Genomic DNA, 12,500 nt, shown 5'->3' with positions numbered 1-12,500 from the left:
CACAGCGGGGCATGCCCAGGGAGCAGGCAGGGGTCAGAGGGCAGGACACGGACAGCTTGTCCAGCAGCTTGTGGACCAGAATGCTGGACCTGCGGCACGCCTGCAGCTGCAGCCGGGCGCGGTCCAGGGGGCAGAAGTCTCGCTCCTGCAGGAAGCTGCGCAGGCAGCGGGCGCAGAAGGTGTGCCCGCAGGGCGTGTCCAGGGGCTGGACCAGGGGCTGCAGGCAGATGTGGCACATCAGGTCGTCGTCCACCTCCAGACGGTAGTTGTACAGGTGGTTCTCCCGGGCCCGATGGATCTGCCCACACTCGGGACAAAGGGCTTCCAGGACGGACTCCACCGGCCCGGCCGGACCCACCTCACAGCCCGGGCTCCCCATGGCTCCTCCACCTCCGCTAGGCTTTGGCACGTTTGTATCCAGGGGGAGGCTGTGGTGGTGGGGGGTGGGGGGTGGGGAGGGCGGGAAGGGGGGCGTCCTATCCCATAAGCCTCAGAGGATGTGTGTTATAGAGAGGACAGCCGCCCCCCCAGTTGCCAAAGAGACATCTCCCTGCAGGTCAGATACAGGAGGTTAACCGCTTGGGACATACAAGTACTATATTATTCTCATTTTTGTGCCAGTGTTTATGGATTCACAGCCTGCTTCTGTTCATGAAGTGATTCCGTGCTTCATCCGTGAGCGTGAGTGCCCGAGACAGAGAGTGTGTGTGTGAGGTGAGAAACAGAGAAGATTGGAGAGCGTGTGTGTTTTGTGCATGTGTGTGTGTGTATGTGTGTGTGTTTAGATTATACATTGCTGCTCCTGCTCTTTAATCTGGCAGTGTAATCTCTCTTTTGCTCTCGCCTGCTGCAATCTTCCAATCCTACAGAGAGGGAATTATCTGGGATTGAGTCAGAGAGGCGCAGCTGAGAGGAAAAAAGGCCTGAGAGGAAGAGAGCCTGAGAGGAGAGAGGTAGAGACTGTGGGAGAGAAGTTGTGCAAAGGGAGGGGGAGTGAGTGACAGCAGAACGCCATAAAGAAGGGAAAAGAGAAAGAAAATAGAGTAGCAGAAGGATAAAGAGATGGACTGAGAGAAAGGGAGGGTTAGAGCATTTCAAACAAAAGAAAGGAACAGAAACTAAAATGAGAAGGAAAAGAGAGACAGGAGTTATAACAGTTCTAAATATACTCATCCGGGCTCGTTTATTTTAGTGATGTTGAATATCCATGCAAGCTTGCAATTTTTTCCCTTCTCTGACCATTTATCAACATCAAAAACTATCAAGAGGAGAGCTTCCATTGACAATTTAATGTCCTACCTGTCTTCCTTTGAAAACCAGTCCACTCTGGATTCCCTAAGGCTTGGGGTGCTCCTAAGAGCTGTTGAATTGTGTACTAGTAATTTCCACTGTGTCTCGCATCCAAAGTCACTTAGACCTCCCCTTCTCCTTCAGCACAGAGCCGCAGAGGAGCTCCCAAACCGACAGGACAGCAGGGGGCGCACTTCAGCACGCGGCACAGGCGTGAGCCAAGCATCAACCAGCGACTAGCTACCTGACTGTCCCTGCCAGGGCCTGCTTGTGTCTCCATGACGACCTGGAGAGTGTTCACAGGGGCATGACATTCAGAGAACAGATATGAATGCTGTGTAGCTGGCTGCACTTTCCAAAGAGATCCATGATCTAAGCTACATATTCAACGCCCAAGCACGGCTGGTCACAGGGTGACAGAGCGCCCCTTCATTTCAAGTTTCTGACGGCTGTTTCCATGGCCACAGTGCTCTCAGTGTAGGCCACCTGTCTCCATGACTACCTGCTCCCGTCTCCGTGACAACCTGCTTCCGTCTCCTTGACTACGGGTCCTTTTCCCCCCCAGTCTTCTTAAGTACTTGCTCCTGTCTCTGTGACTGCCTGCTTCTGTTTCCCTACCCTGCAGCTGGACATGAATTACTCATGAGGAAACAAGTCTCCTCTGTTCCCATAACAAAGCTCTGACATCATCTCATCACACACAGTCTTCGATGTGCATCCTCCCGCTTGCACGCACGCACACACACATATTCTGGGTTGAGTTGATGTGTATGCAATCAATGAGTTACTCTGCCACTCTACCAGCACTTTACAATATGGAGCCTGCAGCCACAGAAGCACTTAAATCTAAACCCTTTTTTTTTTTTTTTTTTTTTTTTTTTTACATCGTTGGACTGAGTAGCTCATTCAGATTCCATTACATGAAGCATTTTAAGAATAGCAATGTTTAGTATATGTTATGCAGTACAAGACATCTGTTCTCCTCTCATCTGTGTGTTTGTCTGTGTGCATCTTTTAACTATGCCTTACCAAATGCTCCAAGACCAGTGTTATTGTCACTGCATCCATAGACTTCTATATTGATACACAGCAAGGCCTAGTGTCTGTCAATGTCGTGATGATAGCCTATTTTCCCAATACACATAACGCACTAAGGGGACATCTGTTCCATTCGAAACACAATGAATAATATTAAGCCAGCCTAAAACAATCGATGAAGCATGTCAACGTGTAAGAAATTATCCTTTTGCCATTAATACCATTTTAGTACGCTGTTATGTAGCTTGCTCTGAGCATGCATGTGTTTTTCACAAATGCATTCAAACGCAAATCATCCAATATTCAATATCAAATTATACACTGACAGCATTTAAACGCAGACAGACTTACAATGACACAAACAGAGATTTTATTGATGCTAAAACATCCGCATCCTTTTAAATATTGACACAGGCTTCAGTAAATTACGGATTAAACGAATGCCATTGTCCTGTCTGAATACAACATGGCAACATGACAGCAATGTATAGCCTAAATGTATCGTTTTTTCTGTTCATATGCCAGCCAGCTTTGTGTCTGTCTGGTTGTCCAATTCGCCCCCTACCTCTAGGAGCCGCGGATAGGGATAAATAATGGACAACAGCTATTTCGAGAGAAAATTGCATTTCGTGACATTGTCCACGTACAAGCAAAATATATGCATTGCATTACCTACTCCTGCTTCTCCTTCGTGCCGTTAATTCCGGCCCCGGGAGGGGACAATTAGCTACGGAACCTCAATCACACAATCACCGCAACGAACCGTTCCGCAGCCGCATGTAAACGCCCCCGTGTCTTTCTAGATGATGTACCGCCCATCGCTCCGTTCTGGCTGTCCGTCAAAGAGATGAGGAGGGGTCTAGCCCCGAGGACCACATACAAATGTATGGGTGACCAATATAATGCCTTATAGAAAAATACAGAACATTTCAAATCTAAAACTCGTATTGCACTGAGGAGGCAAAAATAACCTAATATAACCCTATTATTGTATAAGTGAATGTACTTTTTTTTTTTCTGTGAATCTGTTTTTGATAGAAATAATTTATTTTGGGGGATTGTACGGCACTGCAAAGAGAGGAAGGCGTCTTCCGAAGGCCCTTTCGGCTTCGACAGATAGCGACAAGGAAGTAAATCCAACACATTTTTTGTAACATAGTTTTGTGCATTTTCTCAAACGCTGTATATCATGGCAGAAGACACAGAATTGGAGAAGTATGCTTTTATTTATTCTACAATCTGTATGATTATGTAGTGAAAATTATGTCTTAAGAGCGGCTATGCTAACATTAGCTATTTAAGTACGTATTATGGCAACTGAATCTGCAATACAAGTGTGCTTGTTTGTATGTGTGTGTATACGTGTGCTGGTTTGAATGAGAATAGTGGAAATGTTGTGCGTATGTGCGTAGAATGTTGTCTATCTGCTAATGGCTCTGGAGATAAGTTGGTCAAAGGTCAGCTAGCTATAAGAGTTGCTTTCTTCTTGGACTAAGTTGACTAGCAGCTCAGGTCAACTCGGGACAGGCTGGCACTTGTTCAACGGAACGTTAGTGATTGACACTCTCCTCCCATTTCTGCCTTGCCTCACTTTAGTTTTAACTTAAGTGACATTTATTGATAAATGTTCTGATCCTTCCCTTTCCAGTTCTCTTGATTTACCTCTCTGTTTTCCTGCCTTCACCAACTTCACATTTCCTTAACCAATTGAAGATGATACTATTCTCTCAATATTTTCCCATTGCTCCCTCTCCTAATCATTTAGTGTGTTGTGTTTATGTGACAGACGGGCAGTGGAGGAGTTACTGAAGGAGGCCAACAGAGCTCGGGTACGAGCGGAGACCATGGGCCCTGCAGGCTGGTGAGTGGGATGGAAATGGCACTCAAGCATGCTTTTATGGATTTAGTTTGTATAGGACTTTACAGTCTGTTACCTAGTTTGTGAACTAGCCTCCATTGGAAGCATTTATCCAACTTGTACACCTCAGCCATTTCTTTGTGTCAGCCAGATATGGGGTCGGTGCACAAGGGTGTTTCTGGCCTTGTGTTCGTGACTTGGTTACTTTACTAACTTGTTATAGCTTAATAATAGGGAGTCAGGTGGCTGAGCGGTTAGGGAATCGGGCTAGTAATCAGATGGTTACTGGTTCGATTCCCCGGCCGTGCAAAATGACGTTGTGTCCTTGGGCAAGGCACTTCCCCCTACTTGTCTCGGGGGGAATGGCTCTGGATAAGAGCGTCTGCTATAATGACAAAATGTAAAAAAAAAAAAAGTAAATGTAATAGCCGATGTTGTCGTTCTGTCAGGATGAAGTGTCCTCTACGCAGCACCAACAAGCGTTTCCTCCTAAACACCCTCCGCAATTCGGGTTCGCAACAGCATCGCCACTCCAACTCACCGTCGCGTGAGAGTCAAAGGTCAAAGAGCACGGCCCCCAGGAGAACCCCGCCTGCAGATCCCAGAGCCGAAAGCGACCGTGCGGACCGGAGGAACAGCAGCCACCAAGTCAAAGACAGAGAAGACAAACGGAAAGACTGCCGTTATCACCACCACAGAGAGGCTCTTCCTAAAGCACACACTAGAGAACCTCCATCTGAGGGAATTTCATCCCAGAGAAGTCGCTACGTGTCCAGGGATTACAGTGACTCTCACGGTGGTGTCTACTCCGCCCACTCTTACCGTTCCCCCCGGTCAGGCCATGCCTCTAAGGGCCCCCGCCAGCGCTCCCGGTCGCCAGTCAAGGACTCACCTCGTGGGAGGGCCCATCGCTTCTGACGTCACTTATTCCGTCTCACACATGGACAACTTTTACTAACTTGGGGCAGAAAGCAGGCCTACAGACCACTCACTCACTGGCAGAGAGATCAAATACAGGAAGAAAAGATTAATTGAGACAGGAGAATGAGAAGGAGGTATAAGGGAACATTCACCTATGTCTCAGGAAAGCACCTAAACATTTAATGGATAAATACTGTTCCACTTTCTTTTTTACAAATGTTCTCTTATTAGATATATTTAAATAATGTCGGACTGGCGGTGTTTGTGGTTTTAAGATATCTGTAAATGATTTGTTTATTAAAGCCAAGTCAACAGTAATCAGGAAGTAAACAGTTTGAGGTCCAGTGTTTTAATGTGTATTTCATATTACATTGTATCATATTAGGACACAGTGCATAGTGAGTTCCTTAGTCTTCTCATATACATTTTTTATGTTTTTTGATCAATTGTTACAAGACCCTAAAAAAAGTTAATAGCACTTATTTAGTAGCCTACTTTTTGTCATTTTGTTGTTGTGCAGTAATTTTTAAGGTATTAGTAGTAATTTTACACAATTACACAGTTGCTTGAAAATGGTTTCAGGATTTTTTTTCTAAACTAAAACGAGTTTGATTTCAATTATAAAGTCGTTAGCATTCTTTTGTCATTACTAGCCGTTAGTAATGTTTGCATAAGCTATGGCTGTCGCCAGTAGGTAAGCAGTTTTATCATGTCTCCCTCTTTTTGACATCTATATGCACTTTATCAGAAACGGCTTTGTTTGTGAATAAGGAGAATAAGGTGCCGTATCATTGGCACTCCTTAGGTTCCTTAGTTCCTTTTTATTGCAGTGCTGGGAAAACATTGGATGATTTAATAAAAAATAACATGTTCACCTCAAATACTGTTAGGCCGACTTGTCAATACTTTAATCTGAGGCCTTTTGCTTGCATATAAAATAATCCTGTTATTTTTTGTGTTAGTGTAGGCATTGCCTTATTTAATAAATGTGTTTAGAATTGTGGACAATTATTCCAAGGAACTTTTGTTACTATTGAAGACCACTGCTTAGGCCTATTTAAAAGGTGAAAATCAATCACGGTTTTTGTGAGTTAGGTTGGTAAAAAGTCTGCAGTAACAGGTGGACATTTACTCAAGCGTTCTAAGTTATTTTCCCGCTATCCGTTTCCCCCCCCATCTGTTTGACATTTCCATTTGGCTATTCGTCTGTCAATGAACCTACTTTTAAGCTTTTACCATTTTATTGCAGCCTATCGAGAGTCCTTATAGACCATTTAATTGCAAGCCCTTTGTTGAATTACGTTTGATACCATATAATAGGCGTAGATGTCCGTTGAGTGTCGACCAACGCCGCATTATCTTTCACTCAAAACCATTAGGCCTACGAAAATGTCTGTGCCTGAATAGTCTAAATTGCGTTTTACGCAGTTACGCTTCATAAACCCCGTTGTGTGTCAGTTAACAGTTAACCCGAATAGCTCGGGTTAACTGTTTCCTTCCTCTTTCAAACGAATATCAAATATAAACACCATTAAGCGACATAACATGCACTGATTTGAATGAAATTGGTTTACTTGAACTTTATAACAGGGCTGAGTGCTCCATTAGGATACTAGAAGCCTTATGCACTTGAAGAACTCCGTGCAAATAGTGATCTTGCTAGTCATTTTAGCATATAAAGAGAAATATGCTAGTTTCATAGTCACGCTATAAAATGCCGTCGATGAATGGGCTAGCCTACTACAGTACTCCATAAAAACAGGATTATTTTAGAACAGGCGAAAGCAAAGCAATTTCTCATCAAAATGAAAATGTTGTAAGAATATTGTTTCTGACAATCCCCACATGGGCCATGGTTGGTGTGATAAAGGAGTTCATGGGTTGGAAAGACAGACGATCCAGGCGCGATGCTTACTAATTGAGTTCTGTTCCTCACTCCATGATAATTGGTTTACATCGTCTCACTCTCCTTTAACGCGAGGAGTGTTGTTAAATGGCCCGAAAACTGGGCAGCCTAATGACCAGCAAACAACGAAGGAGAGTGGTCGGTTAAGCGCCCGTCTACTATTTGAACAACCAGGGACCCGTTTAAATGGTGTTAAATGAGGCATTTACAGAACTGTAATGGACAGATTTTAGCAGTCACAAAGTTGAGGTTTCAATTTGAGAGCGACTTAAATGCTGCTGAGATATAGCACGAATGCTCGTTCGTGTTCTTTGTCCCGCCACCCAACATCTTTCTGTCTAGTATCCAAGACAACCCTCTCACCATCCAAGTCTCTTATCTCAAGGGTCAGACAATTCTGGTGCCCATATCCATATGTGGTTATCGATTTTCCCTTTCAGTCATAGGTCTATATTGACAATAGGTGCCCATATACATGCTCAATTGGTGCATTGTTCAACGCCAGAGAAATTTCATTTGTCCCATTATTCCTTTCTTTAATCCAAGACGACATCCAGAAGTCACACTGTTTGCGTTCTCTAGTATTCTCTGCATGTCGCAGTCTCGCTGATAAGACCCCCAATGGCATTAGCCTCTCTTCGTAGACAGATAGGGCCATGTGGATTCCCCTGCTCACCTGTTGCATTGGAGTTGAGAACAGGTGGATCTCAGAGACTCGATGGCAAACAATGAGTTATTTACCGAGGGCATTGATTTACGCATCGGTCAATTCTGTTCAATTATTGGTGGACCACGCAGCAGCAGCAGCAGCAACCACGGAGACGCAGAGTTACCAGCGACAAGTTATCCGTTTTGTGTAAACATTGAAACCAATGGCTTAGGTGCAGCGGGGTCACATGGTGACAGTGACACACCTGTTGGGGGCCTATAGCGGCGCCAGACTCAGGCAGCAGTAAAGGTAGAGCAAAAGGTTCACGCCGTGGCAGGGCACAGCAGATAGATGTGCGGGAAAACCACTGGATAGCCTCGGCTCTTGGCAGTCATGAATCGAGAAGAGCATTATTACGCCTCAGCGCAGCTGTTCAAAGACCCTTGCGCCTTCCAGCGACCCCAGAGCGAGGACTACAATCACAGTCCGCCGCCATGTCTCTACATGGGCAGACAGGCCCAGTCCATCTACACTACGCCGACCATAGGCGTTTTGGAGCAGGCGAGCATTCCTGACATTGGTCCTTACAGCATGCCCATGCGGGACGATCCGGGCGTACCCCAGCTCCACCATCCTCAGACGCCCCACCAGGCTCTTACTACGTCAAGCGCTTATGGAGAGCCCGGGGAACTGGCTTTATGTGGCGATAGAAACCGATACCACCTCCCTTTCCCTTGGATGAAAACTACCAAGTCTCACGCACACACCTGGAAAGGACAATGGCCAGGTAATGTCCATGTTCAGTTGATGTTCTTCATATCTGTAGAGAGAATAAAACGTGTTAGATTTTTTTTAAACATGTTTCATAACTCTAACCCTGACCTAGACTATGTGTTAGAGACGGATCTCAATTTAAGGTTAAATGATTAGGTATTGTCAAATCGGACAACTCTTCGTACAGCCTGATAATAGATGAACACTTAATAATAAATAAAACTATTGTGTACATTTTTTTACGTGGTTTTAGGATGTAGTTTATGCCTTTAAATTATATTGAAAGCCAAAACTTTCACTACAGATTTTGTGAGATTTGGATAAAATACATTTTTCACTTGGAGCTAGATGATGTCAGTTTTATATGATATTAACCTCCAAAATCGAATAACTTTATTGCCCAGATTTGCCATGGACTATTGCTCACTAAAGCGTTTTACAAATGTTGTCTTATTCAAACTGTCCACATCACGATTCTTCCTTCATTTGTCACAAGCACTTGAAATAGTTGAGCCAACTAAGCAAGCATGAATGTTAGAAATTATAGTATTTTATACTTGATACCAGATTATATTAAGATATATGTTATATATCTCTTTTTTTAATCTTGTGCAGTTTAGTTCTGTTTTGATGCGGCCATTTTGAGGTGTGTCATCTGAAGGCCTTTTTAAAACTAAACTTTCTAAACTAAACTAAATCTTAAGTTTCTTTTCTAAAAGTGGCGTCACAGCCACAAAAGCAAAATTATTTCGGAACTGTAGTAGAAATAAAAGGACTGCTTGTAAAATCCATGCACAAAATATGCTATCATCTTAATGTAAAAACAAAATAACATAAAGAATACAGATGACATGAAAAACTATTGTCTAAACTTTCAATTTAAGATTCTAGAATTGGTAGCGTATAAATCCCAAAGGTAGCCTAAAAATAAATTTTGGAAGACAACAAAATATAAAAATGAGTACAATTACACTGGAATGCACAACATACCTAATGGACATGATGTGGACCGTATTCTTCAAACAAGATGCAAGCACTTATAAGGCAAACACATAAAAAAAATCTTCTGTGAAATTCACATTTACCCCATATTTCATGATTACATGATACATTACATGATTTCCAGTTTGGGATAGGAAGACCTCTGGAATTCTCAGTTAAAATGATTGACATTTTTAAATACACATAGCTACTATCAATATTAAGTTATAAAAGTTTAAAGTTTTTTTTTTTTCAGTATCATCTGTTTGCTATTTTCTCCAAGAATTGATCTAAGCAAATTATGTAGCCTACATAAAACCTTTAGGATGGTGGTTGAGGATTGTTTTGCATATATTTCCAAGTTCAATATGGTTGACACTATGACAACATTTATGTGTGTACTTCACTGTTAACCAGAATTATTTCTTTCACCATAAAAATCACACCTTCTCCCATCTCTGGCTGCACACAACATTTCTTATTCAACCAAAACCCACATAGTCGCACATTAACTGTCTTTAAAGGTCTTTTTGGGCAATCAAGTGTCCAATATGTATCCCCTTGCCTTCCTCTATTCCCTCTCACCCACTTTCTCCTCCACTCTCTTTCCTTTTCTCCCAGGGCCTTATATGATGGAGACCGAGGAGAACAAGCGCACACGGACAGCGTACACACGCGCCCAGCTGCTGGAGCTGGAGAAAGAGTTCCTCTTCAACAAGTACATTTCCCGACCACGTAGGGTGGAGCTGGCTCTGACCCTGAGCCTCACCGAGCGACACATAAAGATCTGGTTTCAGAACAGAAGAATGAAGTGGAAGAAGGAGGAGGACAAGAAGCGGGTGCGAGGGATGGACCCTGACCAGGATTCCTCCATCACCTCCGGGGATCTGAAGGACGAGGGCAGCCTCGGAGCCACCATGGGAGCCTCCTACACCCCTGCTCCCAACACCTCTCCCTCCTCGCCCCTACACAGTCGCACTCTCCCAGGCTCCAGAGACCCAGCCTAGCTTCAGAAAAGATTGCTGGGAGAGTGGCACTTATTCTGTAAACTCAGACAGCAAATGTACGGAACACCATCATCTACAGGGACATATTCTGGGATTTTACCATCCTAAAGTCTGAATTCTTGACTCAATCTTTTATTTTTTTTAATTTGTGCTGAGATCTAGTGGACACCAAGAGACAATTACAGGACATTGGAAGCCACAGTGAAGCCACATTGGGCCATGACTGTTTCCTGCCACCTCACTTCATTTCCAGAAGAGGGCAGCATCAGAGTACTCCACTGAGGACCCCCTCAGGGTTTTACAGATGGCAAAACATGCAGTTAGAGCTACTGTTTTAATAAACAAAATGCACTTGTATGAGAGTATAAGACTTTATTAACATGCTCTGAATTGTACAATCATGTTTAATTTATGTAGTGTATAAATATTGGCAGTGCACAGAGCCAATTGTGGCCTTTGTTATGTTAATCAACTGGGCCTCTGTTGTAGAGAAATTCTTAACAAAAACAAGATATCATAACTTTTAGGTTATCATTGTGGTGTATGAGGTGTTGTAAATATGAATAGGCGTCTACAGCGATGTTTAGGCTCATGGTTATATCAATTATGTAATACCAAAAAACGATAAAATGTGCCTTTTTATCATGTAGGCTAATAAAAAAGAATACAACATCCATGGATCAATTAATTCTCAAATTCTAGAGTAATTCACATGCATTGCAAGTCTAGGCTATACAGCAACGTTGAAACATGACAAAAAAAGCCTATCCACTTTGCAGTCACAACTTGTTGGGCAGGTCATGCAGCATCAGGGTTTTCAAACGCAAGTGACAAATCTTTTTCACCTCCTCAATGGCACGCGCCAACTCTCCTGTGCGGTCGTTCTTTAGGCGCTCTGACAGCTCGCGCAGGATGGTCGCCTTGTTGTTCATGCGAGCACATATCACAAATGGGAATCCGAATCGCAGTTTATATTCTATGTTGAGGCGCGCCATGTGCGAGATCTCTGCCGCGTCCAGAGTGTCAAGCCCAGCATGGCCCTGTTCCTCTCGCGACTCTTCGGTCAGAGTGCCGCTCTGGAGATCCCTTCCCGCGAGGTCAGGATGACATCTGAGAATTCCTTCTTTACCTGGACACAAAAGTGACGTTTACTACTAATACCACTCCACAGGAAATACATTTCAGTTGAAAAATAAACACAAATACATGATTAAATTGCTTTTCAAGGCCTAGCCTACCTGACTCGGGGAGGGCCTCGATAAATTCATTAATAGAGACTTCCATATGCAAGAGATTCGCAAATGGACGTCTTGACCACACTGCGGCAACTATTATTGGGCATTTTTCAACCACGTTACCAAATACGTCCACAAAATCCTCATATGACAGAGCATTAACCGCACCGATTTCCATGCCTAGTTCGTGCACAGCCTCTTCAAAGTGGATTTTGCAGGTAACTGAAGAATCACAATGTCCCACAGGTTCGCAAGGGCCAATGCACTCGGGCGTAGGGCTTTGGTGCCCTTATTTGGTTAATATTTGTTTTCCCCTCTTGTTAACACAAGCCTTTGGTGGAGTCTCTGAAAAGTTTGATCTCATGTTGACATGTCACATTATCTTAAATGATATATTGATATTAATGATAAACAGATGAGAGAAATTATAAGGCATTACAGGCATAAGCCCAAGTTACTGTCTCACGTGCCAAAGAGGTATAAAGGGTTGGCTGTACCGTCAACAAATCAGGCATTTACAAAGCTTACTATAACGAATTACATCGTAAAATTAATGGCTCAGATATTAGGACCTATCGACACAGGGCTGGATACTTGTTTGGCATAGCTGTCTGGTACAGAGGTTAAAACAGATACGGTCAAATGTAGGCAAGACGAATTAATGACTAAATTGACAATTGTAATGAATAGTAGCCTACAAAAGTATAGTGCACATCATATATGTTTAAATACGTGGCCTACTAATGATGGAATTCCCAAGTTTATGCACACAATCAAAATATAGGCCTACCGTCCTCCAATTCACTGAGCATTATCTGAAAAAATTAACACGAGTGGGTCT

At 43.4% G+C, this 12,500-nt stretch overlaps 4 protein-coding genes across 4 annotated transcripts in view; 2 read left to right on the top strand and 2 right to left on the bottom strand.

The window, feature by feature from the left end:
- The window catches only part of lnx2a (ligand of numb-protein X 2a), a 10,229-nt gene extending 7,079 nt beyond the window's left edge, over window positions 1-3,150 (bottom strand). Inside the window, exons 1-2 of the mRNA XM_062479432.1 lie at window positions 3,001-3,150; window positions 1-550 (exon numbers count right to left, since the gene is read on the bottom strand). The exon at window positions 1-550 is cut by the window's left edge and continues 25 nt beyond it. Of these exons, the coding sequence (XP_062335416.1) occupies window positions 1-379 (379 nt within the window). The 5' untranslated portion in view covers window positions 380-550; window positions 3,001-3,150. The remainder of the gene's footprint in view (window positions 551-3,000) is intronic.
- A 233-nt stretch (window positions 3,151-3,383) lies between these two features.
- si:ch211-140b10.6 (protein POLR1D-like) lies at window positions 3,384-5,988 on the top strand. The gene is made up of 3 exons (XM_062479441.1): window positions 3,384-3,543; window positions 4,115-4,189; window positions 4,636-5,988. The coding sequence occupies exons 1-3, from the start codon at window positions 3,518-3,520 to the stop codon at window positions 5,102-5,104; spliced, it is 570 nt and encodes a 189-aa protein (XP_062335425.1). The 5' UTR covers window positions 3,384-3,517; the 3' UTR covers window positions 5,105-5,988.
- Window positions 5,989-8,040: 2,052 nt separating this feature from the next.
- Window positions 8,041-10,917, top strand: pdx1 (pancreatic and duodenal homeobox 1). The gene is made up of 2 exons (XM_062480321.1): window positions 8,041-8,449; window positions 10,039-10,917. Exons 1-2 carry the CDS (start codon window positions 8,056-8,058, stop codon window positions 10,422-10,424), a joined length of 780 nt encoding a protein of 259 aa, XP_062336305.1. The 5' UTR covers window positions 8,041-8,055; the 3' UTR covers window positions 10,425-10,917.
- urad (ureidoimidazoline (2-oxo-4-hydroxy-4-carboxy-5-) decarboxylase) lies at window positions 10,587-12,002 on the bottom strand. The gene is made up of 2 exons (XM_062480322.1): window positions 11,663-12,002; window positions 10,587-11,553 (listed from the first exon to the last, which is right to left on the bottom strand). Exons 1-2 carry the CDS (start codon window positions 11,835-11,837, stop codon window positions 11,204-11,206), a joined length of 525 nt encoding a protein of 174 aa, XP_062336306.1. The 5' UTR covers window positions 11,838-12,002; the 3' UTR covers window positions 10,587-11,203.
- Between the last annotated feature and the right edge of the window lie 498 nt (window positions 12,003-12,500).

This window comes from Osmerus eperlanus, chromosome 15, assembly GCF_963692335.1.
Source record: "Osmerus eperlanus chromosome 15, fOsmEpe2.1, whole genome shotgun sequence".
In the NCBI taxonomy this organism is placed as follows: Eukaryota; Metazoa; Chordata; class Actinopteri; order Osmeriformes; family Osmeridae; genus Osmerus; species Osmerus eperlanus.
Note: the sequence above shows the minus strand (reverse complement) of the source record. Positions and strands in the feature narration are given on the sequence as shown.